This window comes from Trachurus japonicus, chromosome 9, assembly GCF_045865225.1.
Source record: "Trachurus japonicus isolate A0001 chromosome 9, Traja_1.0".
Taxonomy (NCBI): Eukaryota; Metazoa; Chordata; class Actinopteri; order Carangiformes; family Carangidae; genus Trachurus; species Trachurus japonicus.
The window spans coordinates 24,553,517-24,570,394 of NC_140915.1; the positions used below are offsets into that span (position 1 = coordinate 24,553,517).

General features: G+C 43.0%; 1 protein-coding gene across 1 annotated transcript; it reads right to left on the minus strand.

The window, feature by feature from the left end:
* Window positions 1–779: 779 nt before the first annotated feature.
* rasl10a (RAS-like, family 10, member A) lies at window positions 780–14,729 on the minus strand. Its single transcript, XM_085786805.1, has 3 exons — window positions 13,631–14,729; window positions 6,355–6,479; window positions 780–2,859 (listed from the first exon to the last, which is right to left on the minus strand). The coding sequence occupies exons 1-3, from the start codon at window positions 13,844–13,846 to the stop codon at window positions 2,589–2,591; spliced, it is 612 nt and encodes a 203-aa protein (XP_085642931.1). The 5' UTR covers window positions 13,847–14,729; the 3' UTR covers window positions 780–2,588.
* Between the last annotated feature and the right edge of the window lie 2,149 nt (window positions 14,730–16,878).

The following is a 16,878-nucleotide window of genomic DNA, read 5'->3' on the forward strand; positions in this document are numbered from 1 at the left end:
GGTTCAGACCTGCACCACGTGACGTTGTTATCTAAACATTCCTAAACATTTGACATGCGGTTTGGCTGCTGATCCCAGACCCGATACCAGTCAGTAGAATAGAGACTGTGCTGCTGCAGCTGCACAGATCATCACAATGTCCTATATTATACAGCAAATAGGCTGCTCACACACAATACACTCACTGATTAGCCTACAACGTAGAGTAGAAATAACATTCATTTTGCATCTATGAAGATAGGAGCCCTGAATTAATTGCCATATGGGGTCACATTAGGGGTCAGGTGATGATGGACAGAGGGATTCAAGTCTGGTTAGCCCCACAAAACTGGAGCTCCAGGGGATCCAAATACCTGACAGCCATTTGCCTGTTGATTGATTCTCTTTAATTTCCTGTGTTAATCTTGGGGCCCCATCCTTATCCTATTATATTAACTTCATTATTTTTAGTTTATAATTGTGTGTGTGTATTATGGTAATAGTAGCCTATATAATTGACTGGCACGTGTGTATTTAATTGTTAATTTGAAATTGACACTGAGCTGTAGATAAAGGGATAGGTAGATCGATAATGACCCATCAACAAACTCTTGCCCTTGGGATCCATAACAGTTTAATGCAGCCATATTACCCACAAGAAAGAGTAGAGGAGATGTGGAGAGAGGAGTGGGGGTGAGGGCTCCTGATAACATCGCTTTACCACAAGATGGCAATGTTGTCAAAATGATCTTTAATGTGGTGTAATTGATGCACATAACTGAAAAGTGACCAGAGAAAGATTGCTGTTCTCAAATGCATTTAATAATAAAACAAAATTACCCACAGTACTAACACAGTAAAAATAAATACAAGTAATGTTTCTGATAAAAAACAGTAGCCCTTTTTATTTGGAAACGCACACACAAACAAACCGATGGGAACTCATGCTACACACAGTTGCTTTCTAATGTATCTCTGCTACATATTTCATTTTTTACTAGAAAAACAAAATACTAACACACCCATCTGCCCTGATTGAAGGGTTCAAAACTACTTCTCCGAGAGAATCATGAGCTTGTGCTCTCACATGCCAGTGAAAAACGACCACATTCACTCCACTCAGCTGCTCATTACAGTGTATTACCAAAAATAAACACAATATCACATTTTCACATCAGTGCAATTAAACCCTGACCCGTTGGCTCTACCAACAAAAGCATGCAAGTCAATTACTCAAAAAATCACTCTTATATACAATAGGTCTGCTTACTTTCAGTGCAGCCATATTCACAAAGTAGGCTACCTACAGTAGCTTAGGCCTAATCAAATGAAAAAGCAACTGTTAATCTCACAACATTACCAATTAGATAATATTCAGATACTAATATCAAAGCTTTATTAAGGTTCCCTGTGTGTTTGTGATGTATTTGCGTGGGGTTTTATGCAGGTCTTTGAGCTCTGGTTATCTGAACATGAGTGGAGTACATTTACTGTGTGTGAGGCATCCTTAATATGACATGGTGGTGGTACATATAGTCACTCAGGACATCCCAGTGGGGTTTTTATTGCTCCTTCCTAATCTGAACCTTCAACATCTGTCTCTTATCTTGCTGTGTCTGCCCTTTGCTTGCCTGAATGCCAGCTATCAAACCTGCCTTTCTCCATTTCCATCTCCCTCGCTCTCTCACACACAAACACAAACACCCACCCACACACACACACACACACACACACACACACACTGAGAGTACAGGTTCTCGTTTCAGGCTCTGCAGCCTCCTGCAGGTCCCCAGTTCCCTGGATTTAATGTATTCATCAGAAACAGACACTGAGTGAGGGGGGGAAGCAGATTAAAGCCCTACAGTACATCATGATAAGGGACTGCAGTATTTTCCGCTGCAAGACAACCTTAAAACACCCTTCATCTGAACAAACAGCTTTTACCCTAGGCCAAGTTTGTAATGGGGACAGGGAAAGAAAAAAAAACGTAGGCTACTTCTCACAATCTAAAATTAAACACCATCTTATCATATCTGTACACACCACATCATCTCTACAGAACTGAATTTGTTTTGTTCTTTATCTCTTCTAGTCCATCTAATCCACCACTGCACTCAAACTAATCCAAATATGTCAGGTACAACAAGCGTATGTTGTTGACCTTACCTAATATGACAAATTCAAAGGAAGACTCGATGATATTGCTGCCTGTCCATATAGCGTCTCACTGACACAGCTTCCATTCTTTTAGGCCCACATACAGCCACCATACAATCCTCGGTAACACCTGCTGCAGCCTCAAAAACCTAACAGTTTAGGTGACGTGAGAAATATAAGTGTGCTATGCTAATCATATTGATTTCATCTGTGTCCTCTCATACCTCCTTCCTTGTATCTACACATTTAGCAGAATTGGACTAGGAAGTGGTTGAAGGACCACGTGTGAAATTTCAGTCTTTTACAGCGCAAGTCTAATAAACCTCATTATGAAAAAACAGCTCAGTAAAGCAGGAGGCCACAGGGTATTTTTCCAGCCATTTAGATAACAAGTCCTTTACTCCACTGCCGCTGCACTCCTGAGGTGAGAGGGGTGGAAGGAGCTCTGGGGGTCACATGATGGTGCAGCGATTCCTCTGTAGTGCCCCCTGCAGCCGGATGGAGGTGTGGTTCTGGCGCATGCCCCGCGCCACAGCGATGCCCAGCAGCTCTTTGAAGAGCAGTACTACATGCCAGTTAAACTTGGCAGAGCACTCCACATAACCGCACTTCCACGTCTTCTTTACCAGGACTGACACTGCCCTGCGAGGCATGAAGCGCTGTCGCTGCAGGTCTCTCTTGTTGCCCACCACCAGGATTGGTACCTCACTGCTGCTGCCTTCCCTGCAGGAGCATGTGAGACATTTAAAAATAAGAAGGTTAGTGACAAACAGCACAGTGAACGTTGTGATGTTTGTCACAGTGGTTGGTTGGGTGTGTCCAAAGATGTCTACGTGCAGTTTTTCCCTTTCTTGTGAGGTGTGTGTGGGGGCGGACTGGAGGATTAGAGCTCACAGGCTCAAGGGGCCTCCCACCACACTCTGCAGTGGCTGGTTGACAGCATTGTGAAGTGTGAAAATGTACGCAAGCCAGAGATAGGCATAAATTAGTGGCTGAAGACTTGTGTTTGTGATACTTACTCCTACACTTTTAATGATAAACATCAACATCCAAGATGCTGTCATCGAGTCCAACTGTTTTCCAGTAACACCTGACTGGGGGTGCTTTGAAATCAGATCTACTTAAAGGAAGGAAATGACAGTTTACTATGGCAATGTAGACAAAATGTGTTACTGGAGGAAAAGGAATTTGGATTGTAGAGTAAATACTATGAAGGCAACAGAGCTGATTATATAAATGGGATTTCTAAAAATAAGATTAATTTTTACTCTGTAGCCGAGGAGCCAACGTCACTGCAGCTGGAGACTTTGATTGTTATTTTTCATGAAAAATAATAATATTAGCATATGAGTTACACACAGTTTGAATTCATTGAGCACAAATAAATCAGGTGTATTATGAGACTTAAGGAGCAGTGATGTGTGTGAGCACAAGACATCTGCTGACTTGCTGAGTTCAGTGTCAGCTGAGGTATGAATTGTTAAAGCTGCTGCATTAACAATGCATCACTTCCTCTTATACTGAATAATGTTTTTTGGGGGGCTCATCTTCTGACAAGGATTTGCATACATATGCATGATATCATGTCTGCTTTAACAGATGGACGGATAGCGCAATAGAGAAATAGTACATACTTAGGGAGAGACAGTTGGTTGATAAATTCGACACAAAAATGGTCTTAGTTGGGTGTTGTTTCATCACTACCCTCCAGAACAGCTTTGCTGCTCTTTGTCAGAGATTCTCCGGCTCTGTGGAGATCTACTGGAGGGATTAACATCATCTTTATCAAACAGTTTTCCTCATCTGGTGATGGTGGTGGAGATCGCTATGAATCGTTCCCTGTGCACTTGCATTAATTCTGTTGTAGGCACACACAAAATGTGATGGTTTCACTTCTTTCAGTGGTATCCTAGTGTATATATTTAGTTAAACCTTGTACAATTTTTTGGCAAACCTAATTATGAGGGTGGGAATCCATCCATTGATTGTCTATATACTGTTTATTCATCCAAGGTCACAGGAGGGATGGAGCCTAATCCCAGCTGACATAGGGCGAAGGCTGGGTACGACCTGGACAGGTCGTCAGTCTATCACAGGGCTGACATACAGACGCAAGCTAGCTCACACTCACAATCATGCCTAAGGGAAATTTAGAGTCACCAGTCCATTTATTGTGCATGCCTTTGGATTGTGGGAAGAAGCCAGAGTAGCCAGAGAAAACCCACACAGAAAGGCCCCAGGCCCAAAAAAATCAAACCCAAAACCTTGTTGCTAAGAGGCAACCACTGCACGACAATGGTGTCCTTTCCAGTGGCTAATAATAGATACATACCATATCCAGGTTTCTATTTATTCCTTAATGATGATGAACGTAATACTGACCTACATGCTAAAATTAATGTCTGACACTGGGAATGTATAAGTTGAAGTGATGTGACCTGAACTTACATGCAAAGATTTAAAAGCCAGAAACCAAACTGAGCTCATCTTGTGCTGTGTGTTGAGGGTAGACTGTGCTGAGCCAGACAACAGTCCTGCTGTCATATGGCAAAACAGTCGAACCTGTCTCAACTCCTGCTGGAACACAGCATGGCGTCATCTGGCAAGGACCTGTGTTGGCCAATCAAATACAATCCGTGCAAGCACTTTGTAATGTGAGCACTTCATTTCCACCTTTTACCTGGTGATTGTGGCTCCAAACTATAAAACAGCTGACAGATGGCATAGCAAAGTTTTTGTGCAGTTTTTAGTTTTCTTATAAAGTTTTAAATTTATTTTTATCTACTGCTGAAACAGGGGTTTGTGCCTAAACCAACACACACAAATACAGGGTTGTACCAAATATTAGGTGAAAGGCATACCCACACCACCATGAAGAATCAGCCTGGATACTGTGTGATCTTGTGATATGAGATATGGCTAAACAGATTTTCTAAATGTTAGTATTTTGAAAAGGAGTGTAACCACTAACCAGAGTAAGACTTAACTGGGATACGTCCTTCAATTTGTCATATGCATGTTTGGTAGAATTTCCAAGCCCTGTAGAAAAGTCCTCAGAGATGTGGACTTGAAAATCACATCTCACTTTTCTCCTTTTCACAGGTTGTGCTCACATAACAGACTTAAAAATATCTCCACGCATATATCTGCTCAGGCTCGAGTGTTTTAGCACACTGAGACGTACTGTATGTGTAGGAGTGTGTGCATGCATCTGTTTGTGAGAATTGAGGGAAAATATACTATGCATGGAGGGACACAGCACTGTCACAGGCCTCACTGAACTGAGGGAAGGAGGGCTACAAAAATAGACCTGAAAAAATCTTTTTTTTTTCTTCTGTTTTTGTACAGATTTTGTCAGAAGAACTTCGCATAAATGCATATATTTTAAAGCTGAGCAAAATGAACAGATAAATTACAGATGACATCTTCACAACAGCCACACTGAGCTGCAACAGCCTCCATTATTCATAATTTCAGTTTACAGAAAGTATCTCTCCTTTCTCCACTTTCCTTTCTCCTCCTCCTTTCTGAACTCAGATCTCTGTCCTATGATTACACGTTTCTCCTTTTTTCCCTCTTGCATTCCTTTTCTAGGTGCTGGTGGTAATGGTTTTCTCTAATGGGCCAGTGAGGTGGGGATGAACTGTGCAATGGCAGTTTGGTCATGTACAACATAGCAGAACAAATGAGGCCACTCATTGTACCTTTCAATATGTAAATGTATGCAGGTATGCCAACAGAAAGGCTGATAGAAAAGATGATGCCTTTCTTTTCATTGGTCTTTTTCCCACTTGTGTTGGTACATAGCCAGCCAGGGGACCTGCTGTATGTGTTATCACCCTTTAGTTGTCAAGGCTCCTGCCTTTTGCTGTTGTACTCTGTCCAATAAAAGCTGAGATATCCTAAAATAATCACTTGTGACATCTCGGGTGGTTGTCATGCAGAAATGCCAGCATCAGATGTTATTAGTGATCTGTCAGGATGCAGGGAGGAGTATGCTGAATTAGAAGATATCAGCACAACCAGACTATCTATCACTGTCACAAACGTGTAATTATGGCAGGGCCATGAAAATGCATGCTGTCTCCAGATGGGTGACATCGTGATGTCATTAGAAATAACCAGCGATGGTTCATCAGCTGTCTGTCAGTCAGTGTGTGTGTGTGTGTGTTCGGTCACAGTTTGGCCATCTGAGAGTGTGTGGTTGACGGTTCATACCTGTGCTCCACTATCTGCTGTCGGATCATCTTGACATATTCAAAGCTCTCCACACAGCAGATGTCATACACCAGGATGTAGGCGTTGGCATTGCGGACACCTCTGCAGCGCAGATCCAACCACTCCTAGACAGAGGCAACAAGATGAAAACATAAATATACATATAAAGAAATGCTAGCTCCATAAAATAACATGGTAAATAATTTCCTGCCATAAGGTGCTGTTTAAGTCAGTGGGTACAGCAGGCGCACCATGTGTAGAGGCTACAGTCCTCTCTGCAGCCGACCCCGGTTGACCCTTTGCTGTCCTTCTCCCTATACCTCCCCATTTCCTGTCTCTAACTAACCTGTCAATTAAAGGTAAGAAGCCCCCATAATATACTTTTAAACCTGCTACAGATAAGTCTTTAGCATTGTCAGGTTGAGCATGTTAGCATGTTGATGTTAGCTTTTGACTCAGTGCTGGGCTACCTTACAGAGCCACAGACACATATTCACCTATTTATATCCTAACACAACATCAGGTGGCAGCTCACTGACGAGAGTGTGATGTGTTCCTGTAATTATTCTAAAGCACATTGTCACCGTTGATCTTTCTCTGCTGTGTGTCCTCTGTGAAAAAGTGCAGAGTCAACCAAGTTCAAGAGCGGCCGGCCATGGCTCTGGGAGTCTCAAAGCTTAAAGTCAAAAAAACATGGCATCAGGCCAGCAGAAAGCGCTGCACAGCGTCCTAGCTACACATGTTCAAGGGCAGCGACAGAGGTCACAGCTTTATAAAGACAAGCACACAAAGAGGTGCAAACAGATTCTACTTCTAATTTTTAACATTTGTCACTTCTTGAATAGGCTTTGTGATTTATTGTACATGCAGCAAACAGCAACAAGTTGTGGTGGTAATGAATTTCAAACTGTTATTAAAGCACATGGCAGCAGTGGGTTTGTAACCACTGGCTGTTGCTTCAATAGAAACATATGTCTATTCATGCTGTATATTTGAGTGCTGAGTTCTCACCAACCCAGCACCCTGAACACCACTAACAGTGTACAATAAATTCATAAGCATTTGATCTGATAAAAGCGGGGGGAGGGAAAAACAAAGGAACTTCAGGGGGTGAGAGGGAGGAAAAATTGCTGAGGGAGGGAAATGAGAAAACGAATGCAGCCCTGAGAGAATGTCAAAAAGATGAAAAAGGCAGCGGCGGATCAAGGGATGAGCAAGACATGGTGTCAACATAACCTCTAGGGTGCCCGTGCACTGCTAATGAAGGGTCTAGAAGTGGTTGTTGTCAAGAACTGAACTCAGTTTAATTCTCTCCTATTCTGTTTTTTTTTTTATCTGTGTAAAAAAAAAAAAAAAACTATGCTAGAAGTGAGAAGTAATAGGCTATTTTTGGCTGAGCAAAATGAATATCAAACATCTGCACATCACAACCTTACAAAAATAATTCAGATGCAGGGATAATTAGATATTTGAACACTGATTAAGCAGTTTGATTAATCAAATGCAAGCTGTTTGATTGAGTTAATAATTTGGCTCTTTGTTTTTGATTGTTGTTGCTTTGTTTTGTTTTTTGTTTTGATGCATGTGCTCCCTGGACATAGCTTTCAGCTTTTTAGAGCTCTTTTTGTTGCATCATGTTGCTTTGAAAACTCAGATATCAAAGTGCTGTCAGGCGTCTTTTCATTCGTATGCTTCAAATTAGCATCCGAGCTGATGTTAGCTTTGTGGGAAACGATGAATGATTGGCTACAGTGTTGAAGTCATTCTCCATGTGCTGCTTTCATTAGTTCTTCTACCTTCTGCAGAAGCTTGTGCAACTTGAAGGAGGAATTTAGGAAATCGAATTACACAGCTCTCGAGTTTGGAGAAAATATGCTTTTCAAATCAACATACTGCACATAGCCTGCGCAAATAAAATCATCAGATAATTTGAGACAGGAGAGGCTGAGGGAGCAGGCGATGATCAGAGTAACTTCTAATGATGATAACGATAACACGTCTCTGCCAATGAGGATTAATCTGCCGTCATTCAGTTTCGAAGCGGGTATTTGTCAGTTTGTGTCTACTGTAGGTGAGTGTGAGGAAGGAACAGTCTCACACATCAGCACCGAGATAATGAGGCCAATCAGGCATGGAGACAAACATGTGGCATGAAGATCGTTGCCATCAAAGGTAGACGAGGAGGCGATGAAGGGAGGATATGGGGGGGTGGAGTGGGGGCTATGTTGTAAAAACTCTAGGCAAGTGTGATTATTTTCTTTCTCTGTGCAGGTTGAGTCAGTGGTCAGAGTCGGGGAAAAACATGTCACAGAGGGTGGGATTTCACTGTCAATTTGTGTTGTTGTTGTTGAAAGTCCAAACCAATTTAGATACAAAGTTGTGGCAAAAAGGTATAAAAAATTCTCACCTAATTTTGCCAGACAAATGAGAGATATACCTTGTTGTAACAGCATATCATCAGTGTTCACTCTTCCCTATTCGTTGAGGCAACTGGTGATGTGAAATGCACACAGTGGCTTCAGTTGCAGCCTCATATCCCTGGGGCTAAAAATAGCAGCTTGCATTTTCATCCCGTATCTCTTTGTCATCCAAGTCTTGTTTTTAAATGTGGAGGAGGGGCTAAAATCAGCAACACCACTTCTCAAAAACACAAACATGAGACACAGGCAAAACAAGGAAATTCAGAGGGACTGTACAATAAGCCTGCGAACACAAAATAAAGCAGCAATACACGGCTTATAGACTGAAATCCAAGAAATTTAACACGCATGTGTGGGCATGTTTATGTGTGCGTGCTTGCAGAATGTGAGAATGTGTTTGTGGGAGCGTGAACATGAAGTGTGGTCCCACTGTCTGTATCCTTCAGTCGGCCTTCTTAACACTGCAGAAAAAGAGCATCTCATCCTTCACTCCTCACGAGCCAAACAGATCATGTTTCCCTGACAACTGCAGACCATGGTCAGTTTGTAACAGGCTACGACAAGACTGTCGTGTCTCCTGATGTACGGGGAAAGAAGCCGCTTAATGGTAATGAGTGGCTGTGATGGATCAATAGTCAAGCACAGGAGGGAGGCCAGTGTCACCCAGCGGTGGGGGGAAGGGGTGCTGAGTAATTATCAGTGATATGCCACACATAAGCCACGCTGGCTGATTTGCAATTAATATCCATTATATCCCCTGGGGATGAAATTGCCATTACTCACTGATGACCTATACCAGTAAAAGCATTAAAAATCGGTAGGTTTCATTGTCCTTTTCAGTAATTCACTTTGACGTGACATGGAGATGATGTTCTGTGGCTGGTCATGAATTGTTGATTTTAAAATAGCTGCTAGGACGGATTTTGAGCAAGTTGAGACAGCTTGGAGGAATAGTCTGCTCTGTAGCTGAGAGCTAGATTAGATGATTAATATAATTTCTCGATGATACACCCCCTGAGTAGGTCTACAGTATTGTCTGCGGGGCAGATTGGAGGATACAGTGACTCACTATTGGAAAGTGACAAGACAGGCTGGGGGCAGATAGCACACTAACTAGAAGAAAATACATGATAGAGAAAAGAACAAACGCTGGCATTACTTTCCACCACTGGACACAGCTCTTGGCAAGTAAAGAAAGTCTAATGCCAAACTAGCAAGGTTTCCTCTAGACTCCTAAGTGAATAGGGCTACATAGCAAAAGCACAAAAAGTACAAAAGTACAAAAATACTTTTTTAGTGAGATTTAGATATAGGCCTACCGTGTGTAGCCTACAAAAAGGCAGGTTTTTTGTCATCTTTGAAAAGAGTCTGGCAGTAGCCTTTATCGTGCGGACAAGAGAGTGAAATCAACTTTCTAATGTTACTCTTGCCAAGAAGACAAAATACTGTAGCCCCCGTGTTGTTTTAAGTGCTGTTTAAGTATTCATCTAATTGTGCTTGTAGTAATCATCGTATTTACTAGGCTGCAACTTGCTAATAAGTCATTTGATTTTTTTATATTCTAAGAATAAAGAGTTATTTCTAACATTACAGCAACTTGACTAATTTACACATGTTTTTTTTTAAAGGTCACATGACAGCAAAGACTTACCCACACACATACACTTGAATGGCTCATAAACCTGATATTTGCTTATATTTCTACAGCAAAGTAAAAATTACACAATGTATGACATGAGGAGGAATAATTTCCAGCCTGTTACCACAGACTGTTTCAACAGAGATGTCCAGAGAGAGCAGGAGGATAGAGAGAGCATTTGGAGTGAGACGAAGTCCTGGAGATATACTATTGTGGTAAGAACAAAAAAAGGGAAAAAGGGAAAAGAATTAAAAGAGCAAGAAAAATGATTTCTGGTCCCAATGTCAGGCTTAAAACCATCTGTCGCTCCATCCTATTGACACACTGTGACAGATGCTCTCTAAATGCAATACTCACTGCAACAGACAGACATACCACAAAGCAAACAAATCATTACACCATCACAGCCTCACAGTAAAATAATAGAAATCTTGCTTGTCTCCAGCGCTGGGGGAAAAGATGGCCGTCAATGTGGTTGAATTGGGGTCACGAGAGGCCTGCCAGAACATTACTGTTCTTCTTTCAAATATAATCTGAACTAAACTGATGAGAAATTGCCATGCTGTACTGTATGAAGCATGGAGGCGTACTGACTCACTCCATTCTGCAGCTTATTCATCACAAATTTCATAGGACATTATACAACCTCATTTGGTAGCCCTTACTTCAACTGTGTCCATTAAACTCTGTCCAACCTTTCTAATTGAGTGCACCAAATGCCCACTGTCTCTCTCTGGTGGACTTTTATTCCCAGCTGTATTCTAAAAGGGAATGATGCATTCATTCAATCTGATGTGTACTGCCAGTAAATTTCAATTTTTAAGTTTCTTACCATTAAGACTAACCCAGGTTGTATCTCTCTGCCCGTAGGGTAAATATAGAGCAGAGCGGCGAGTCAAAAATGTCTCTCATCACTGCTCTAAGGCTGAAAAGAGGATACCACCTGACAAAGCAAGAGATGGAGGCTGAGAACAGGCAGGGCACGACAAGAGTGGAGGAGAAAAAGTACAGCAGGCCTCTCAGGGTCATTCCTCAGCAAATGAGTGACCATAAATCTGTCTGATAGAAATGTTGTGGCAGCACTCAGCTAATGGTTTTCTCTGCCTGTGTACCTTCCACAAAGGAGCCTGCCATACAGGTGCCTTGTCACCGCACTACCACTCGAAAATGAGCGTGAATTGTTCTCCGGATACGATACCTACTGAAAACTGTATTGGCTTAATAGCTCTCTCATGTGACTCAGCCTTGGGGACACACATACACACTCCCACTCCAACACATGAACTCATGAGACTCATCGTGCCCTACTCCTGCTTTCTGTTCACACTTACAGCCTGTTCCCTAATGGGGGTTAAGCACCATTTAGCAGAAGAAAGAAAAAACTCAATCAGAGTGTCTTTGCAGAAGGTCTCTGTGGGCAGGAAACAAAGCACTCTGTGGGCCTTTTAACACTTTCTAACAAAATGGTAAGTCTGGTAGAGCAGCTACATGTGATTCTGCGGCCTGACAGGCTGATGACTCTCGCCCCTCAGCACTGCCTGTCAGATGTTTTGTGTGTTAACACCGCGGTTTCTGAGTGCACAGCAAACCAACACTTTGGGAGGCCTCCCGCTCAAGCTGCTCTTTTATTGTCTCCTTAGCTTGATCTCATTTTCTCGGTGGCACCTCGTCTGTGTGGGGCTATGTGTGAGACCGGAGAGGGAGAAGAGGAGGGAAATGTTCAGCAGAAGCACCAGCTGCCGTCTGCCTGGTCTGGTGACCTTGTAGCTTTCTACTGTATCCTCAAAGCATCACATCCTTTCCATCGCGGCTGCCAAAACACAACTCAAGCCCATTGAGACTTAGAGTCATACACACTCTTTCAATACCCAAGGACTTTGCACACTCATTTAGACTTCTACTATTTTTTTTGCAGGAACAAGAGAATTTTACCAAGAGGCATTTTGGTCCTAAAGTTGTTTCTTTCCCCTCATCTTCACATTTTTCCAGAATGATAATCATACGCCGACATGCACACTGACAGGATTTGGATGCGTAAGATCTTCCTGGCCTGGAAGACATTCATTAAAGTAGTTTCAATTTAAGTGATAAAGGACAAATTTAAAAAAAAATCCTCATCCTATGCCAAACTGTAAAGTGCAGCTACAGTATGAAGCTTCAGCACTGGGAATTAGACAAACAAAGTTAACAGATTTGTTTTTAGTGCAAACCCATTCTTTGTGTTAAATACTATCATAAACAACTTTGGGATAAAAAAGACTGAAAATTAACATAAAACACTAACGTGTGTGTTGGCTTGAACCTTAAAATAGCCTACACTGAAAATGAAAGACAAGGCTCCTATTGACAGAAGGAACAATTGCAGCATCTAATAGATATTTTAATGTGAGTATTTAAATGTTTTTTGTTTTTTAAATCCTGCACTAAAGGAGAAAAAAGACTCCCAGAGAAGAAAAGGCTGCAATAAAACCTGAGCTAATTCTGCAATATCCCTGATTCTTGGCGAGAAGGAAGACACAGCTACGAATCTGCTTTGGAAAGTGATCACAAACCTTGGGCATTAAGAGTTACATGGTGCATTTTTAGTGTGATCCTGCAATCAGATGTGTCTCCATCTAATGAGGTGTGGCATGTGACCTGTGCCCATGAATAAAAGGCCAGTCTGTCTGTTCTATTTTTAAACTGGGGTTCAACCAGGTGCTGTGGCAAATGCCTGCAGCACAATCCCGCTATTACCTTCTGTGCATGCAGCAGGCCAGATTCAACTCAGCTGCCAGCAGCCATAATCAACTCTGAACATGACACAGTGCTCTTAGTTAGGAGTCTGTAGAAAACAGGGTATGATCAGTAAACAATATGCAAGCTGGCATTCCTTCCCTCCACATGAGGGGGATCGGAGGCAGAGAGAGAGAGGGAGAGTTTACAACGTCAAAGTGAGGCTCTCAAAGGCTTTAAGTCAGTCAGGTCTCCATAGCAACTACTAGACTAGGGACATCTGATAGTGATAGAAGAATAAATAAAATTGGTGGGTTTGTCTTTGAATAATGCCACTGGCAGTAGATAGAGAATCATTAAACGAGGCGGATTCAGGTTCACTGTGTGAGGATGGATCATCAAAGCTCGTGTCAAATGAAATCCTCCTTTTGATAAAGTTAAAAACCGGTTTGAAGGTCTACCTTTGAGTCCTGAGACAGAGACATGCTAGGTAGGCTAATACCTGGCTGGAGCTGGATGGAAAAGAGGAGATTGGCGGGACATCCAAAACCTTCAGCTCATACATGTTCCCGTTGAGGATGACGGAGGGTCTGTACACATATCTGGTCCTGGTCGGCGTGTACACCTCCGAGAAATCGTTATAGATGAACTGGCGGATTATAGAAGTTTTCCCCACTCCGGGAGCACCGATGACTGCGATACTCAGCGTCTCCACCATTCCTGGAGCACGAGTTCAGCACCATGGACAGCGACGACAACCACGAACAGATGTGACCGTCCAGAAAAGCACAGCTGGCCGCTGCTCGCCTCCTCTGCTGCTCGCTCTGAAGGAATTCAACCCACCCGCTGGAAACCCCCCAATTTTTTTTTTTTTTTTTTTTTTTTTAACCAGCAGCTTCTGACACCACCTCCACCGGCTTCAACTGTGCGCAATAAAACCAATCAATGGCCAAATAAATCATCCAGCCGTCGAACAGCGAGAAGTAACTTTATATCCAGGTGGAAAAGGAGCCGCGCAGCTCGGAGATTGTCAAGAATAAAAGCTCAACCATGATCACGCAGATGGAGGAGGTTTCGCTGCCTCTGCAATCCGACGCACGGAGAGAAACTCTTGGTTTTCAGGGGACATCCCCAGGCGACCTCGTCGTCCCCCGAGAAGAAGCGTCAAAGTCCGTCCTTGCTGTCCCCACATGGACATAATCTCGCCCAGGCTCAGACTCTGACCTTGCCCAGACGCACAAGAGTCCTCGGTGTCTTCACTGATTGCACCTCTCAACACATTTGCACCGATGCGCCAACAACACCACAGCGCTCCTCCATCACAGAGGAGAGGACGGGCGCGCAGCCGCCAGCCCCGCAAATAAGCAGCTCTCCACCACCACGTGTTCTGAAAATTGATACAACCTCATAATCTTCCTCTTTTTTGGTCGACGTATTAGATCAGTTCGCATCTGTGTGATTCAAGAGAGAGGAGCAGACCCACACAGCCCGCAGGCGTGTGTTTTCTGTAAAGGCATCTGGAGCCCATTAACGAGCATTGTGTATCTGCCGTTGGAAAGACAGGAGCTGTGAAGACTGCTCTCTCTCTCTCTCTCTCTCTCACACACACACACACACACACACACACACACACACACACACACACACACACACACACACACACACACACACACACACACACACACACACACACACACACACACACACACACACACACACACACACACACAATCCTCTGCCCCCGCTCGTCCAATAGGATCATGTCTTGCGCAAGGCGTGTGAGAGCTTTGAGTTCCCATACGCCGCAAATAAATGGCAGAGGAACAAGCCACACACCCGTACATCATCTCAGTGTGAGGGTCACGGAGAAGCGGCGCAAGACTTAACACCATATCTCCGAGGGACGCGGCTTATTATTGGTGAGGGTCCTCGGGCAGGGCAGGGACGACGTGTCCCATCAATCACTGCTGCATGGCGGCGGCGCACAACGGCCACAAACCCACTTAAATGACAAGTCTGGGGAATAAACATGCAGACACTTTATGGCCCCTCCAAATAACTGGAGAAGAGCTTGTATAACCTCGGGGACTGTTCAATAAGAACACGTGCCACCTTATGGCTTCATTGAGATCATAATAATGTGTTTCCTATTATGATATTAATAAGAGCAGCATTTGAAAGTCCAGGTTGTGAGCAGTCATTTTGGTTGGTTGGAAAGTAGAAAACTGTTCAAGGCTCCTAAATCCTCAGGGGCCCCTACACCCACAGATTCCCACAGATTCATCCACTGCAGCAGTTATTTGGTAATTTGCACCTGCACCACTGAAGCATTAAATTATTATATCAACCATAACCTTGGTGTTTGGATGTGTTTTTAAATGTGGGTATTAATCACAGGTGACTTTTTAATAGTAGCTGTTTTCAACAACACTGAAGGCCTAGAGGTGAACATGATATGAATTATGGACAGGCTTCTCTGCTGTTCTCTTTCAGGTTCAAACAAAGGACATGTCTAATTATTAACTGCTTACAACAGAGCTACAAATGAATGGTAGGTGGGTGGCCTATATGCTTTTAAAAACGTTAAGATATAATTGATAACTCTTGTGTTAAGGCTGCTTAAATGGGATCTCAGATCTTACGAACGGGGGCTCTATACAAACGTTACAAAAGCACAAGGAGCCACTTGAATGTCTTCATGTGTCAGAGCAAGAAAAGTGAAATTGATTTCTTTTGTTGTCAACTGTGACCTGAATTTATGAGCTCACTCAGATATATACATGTGATGGACGTGGTGTTCTATAAATACACGCTCTTCTCACGTGCAGCGGGGTTTTTTTTTGCCTTTAAAGATTGTGGAGCATCACGTCGTAGATCATATCACAACATCATTATGCATCCAAAATGAATTAAGCCCTGAGATACACTCAGAGCTGCAGAGGACTCTGTGGTTGTGCTGAAGGTAAATCTTCAACAACAAGGAGTGAGTTTATGTTTTACAGCTGGACATGCATTTTTGGATTATGGCAGCTGCTCCTCATGTTGGAAAATGCACACAGTTTTGAATGAGTGAATGAATGATTGTGTGCATCTGTTCCAGAATTTCTTGGCTCCGTCTAGCTCCTGGACAGTGTTGTAAATCTATTTTATAGTGAACAAACATAATGATTGATTCCTTGGTGTTAATGGTGTGGAAGTCAATAACCCTTCAGTGATACAGACTGAGCCGTTACCAAAATGCAATGCAGTGGTGCCCCCTGTTGGAATGCATTCATCTCATAGGACCAAGATTATAGAGCGGGTTTTTTTTTTCATTATAGAAATGTGCCACAGCTGCGTCCTACTGACTCCACACTGATCAGTGAACCTGCATGTTTGAACAGAGATGAACTTTGCCGTTCACAGAGGAACAGATCAGAGATGAGGTGTTAGTTTTGCCCACTTGGGTCACACAGATGAAATCCTGGTTAAGCTTTCCCAAGTAGCCTGGTCTTAAAACCCCCACCACCAACGTCTTAGAGCTCCTCCACCTTTAAAGATGCACTCAACTGTGGATAACCTCAAGACTTCACTCAAGGTTGAGAGACACAGAGGACCTGCTGACTTTATATGCAAAAGCTGTGACGACTGTTCAGTGTGTCACACTGGAGCAGCGCTGAGCCGAGCAAACCCCGAGAGGAGACACTCAAAAGGTCATCAATGATTATAAACAACACACACCGGCTTCTAGGGATTTGGGGAATGTGGACT